Source organism: Telmatherina bonti (genome assembly GCF_933228915.1).
Source record: "Telmatherina bonti genome assembly, chromosome: 4".
Classification (NCBI taxonomy): Eukaryota; Metazoa; Chordata; class Actinopteri; order Atheriniformes; family Telmatherinidae; genus Telmatherina; species Telmatherina bonti.
Window position 1 is genome coordinate 38,243,284 of NC_136622.1, and position 2,402 is coordinate 38,245,685.

At 44.7% G+C, this 2,402-nt stretch overlaps 1 protein-coding gene across 1 annotated transcript in view; it reads right to left on the reverse strand.

The window, feature by feature from the left end:
• Positions 1–846: 846 nt before the first annotated feature.
• Positions 847–2,402, reverse strand: part of otud5a (OTU deubiquitinase 5a) — a 31,535-nt gene continuing 29,979 nt past the window's right edge. Inside the window, 1 exon segment of the mRNA XM_079239760.1 lies at positions 847–1,740. Within this exon segment, the coding sequence (XP_079095886.1) occupies positions 1,601–1,740 (140 nt within the window). The 3' untranslated portion in view covers positions 847–1,600.

Below are 2,402 nucleotides of genomic sequence, written 5' to 3' on the forward strand. Positions count from 1 at the left end.
AACAGAGACAGTATGAGGACATTATAGTGACATAACAGAGACAGTATGAGGACATTATGGGGACATGAATTAGACAGTATGGGGACATTATGGTGACATGACAGAGACAGTATGAGGACATTATAGTGACATAACAGAGACAGTATGAGGACATTATAGTGACATAACAGAGACAGTATGAGGACATTATAGTGACATAACAGAGACAGTATGAGGACATTATAGTGACATAACAGACAGTATGAGGACATTATGGGGACATGAATTAGACAGTATGGGGACATTATGGTGACATAACAGAGACAGTATGAGGACATTATGGGGACATGAATTAGACAGTATGGGGACATTATGGTGACATAACAGAGACAGTATGAGGACATTATGGGGACATGAATTAGACAGTATGGGGACATTATGGTGACATAACAGAGACAGTATGAGGACATTATAGTGACATAACAGACAGTATGAGGACATTATGGGGACATGAATTAGACAGTATGGGGACATTATGGTGACATAACAGAGACAGTATGAGGACATTATGGGGACATGAATTAGACAGTATGGGGACATTATGGTGACATAACAGAGACAGTATGAGGACATTATGGGGACATGAATTAGACAGTATGGGGACATTATGGTGACATGATGGGCGAGGAAGCCAAAACAAATCTGTTTTCTGATAAAACAAAATCAAATCTGTTTTCTGATAAACAAGTTCAGGGTTCAGGCTGAACCCTGAACTTGTTAAACGTTTTATCCTCAGATGTTTTCACACAGAAACCCTCCTCATCCTCACTCCGCTCTTCATCGGACGCCAGACGTTGTTGTTGTTTTACTCCAGAAGAAAAGAAACTAAATGGATAAAATGAAAGTCAGAAACTTCTTCAGAAACATTTTCCTCTTTTTATTCCAAGAAAAAAAGTTTTCATCCTAAACGAGAAAATAAAACAAACTTATATTATTAATAATAACAACAATAATCAATCATTAGGAGGATAAGTATGACAATTCTCTATTTTCTCTCCTTTTCTGTGAGGTGTTTTCTCTATGATATCGGCCGTGGTCAGTTAAACATGCAGCTAAATAAGTCTGATGATGAAGGTGATGGAGGAGGAAGATGAGAAGCTGTTACAGGCCGCGAGGCTGAAGGCTTTTCTCTGGCAGCTGATGACGTGTTCACACTAAACGGCCGCCAGCACGGAGAAATGATTTGGCTGTTGGCGGCGAAGCAGCAAAAATAAACGTAAGACTTCTTAGTGTGATAGCCTGCTGGCTAACGAGCGCTAAAGAGGCTCAGTCCTGATTAGCATTCTTCATTGAAACCAATGGCTCTGTTAGCCACAGAGCTAGCAGCCTGATTGTGCCGACCGGAGTGGAGCTGCTGGAAGCTGCCAAAAACACGCCGAAACAAACGCAACTGATCCCAAATCAGCTGTCAGACCGAAGTGAGAGGAACCAGGAAGCAGGACCAAGATGGAGGCTTTATTTTCTCTTTCAGCTCCGTTGGCAGTCAAAGGTGAGGCGGGGGAGGAGGGTGGGGGAGGGGGGCAGCCTGTCAATGTGTGTGTTGTGTGTGCGCTCCCCGGGATCAGCTGCTGTCAGGTGACGGCTCCCTCTCGCGATGCATGGCGGCGGCGGCGCTCTGGTGTTTGATGCTGTCCAGATATTCCTGCTGAGAGACGGCGAGAACCGAGGCCAGGATCTCGTCATCCTCCCAGTCAGTCAGACCTGAAACACACACACACACAGCAGCTTTAACACACACACACACACACACACACACAGCAGCTTTAACACACACACACACACATACACACACAGCAGCTTTAACACACACACACACACACAGCAGCTTTAACACACACACACACACACACACACAGCAGCTTTAACACACACACACACATACACACACAGCACCTTTAACACACACACAGCAGCTTTAACACACACACACACACACACACACACACACACACACAGCAGCTTTAACACACACACACACACACACAGCAGCTTTAACACACACACACACACACACACACACACACACACAGCAGCTTTAACACACACACACACACACACACACACAGCAGCTTTAACACACACACACACAGCAGCTTTAACATACACACACACACACACAGCAGCTTTAACACACACACACACACACACACAGCAGCTTTAACACACACACAGCAGCTTTAACACACACACACACACACACACACAGCAGCTTTAACACACACACAGCAGCTTTAACACACACACACACACACACACACACACACAGCAGCTTTAACACACACACACACACACAGCAGCTTTAACACACACACACACACACACACACACACAGCAGCTTTAACACACACACACACAGCAGCTTT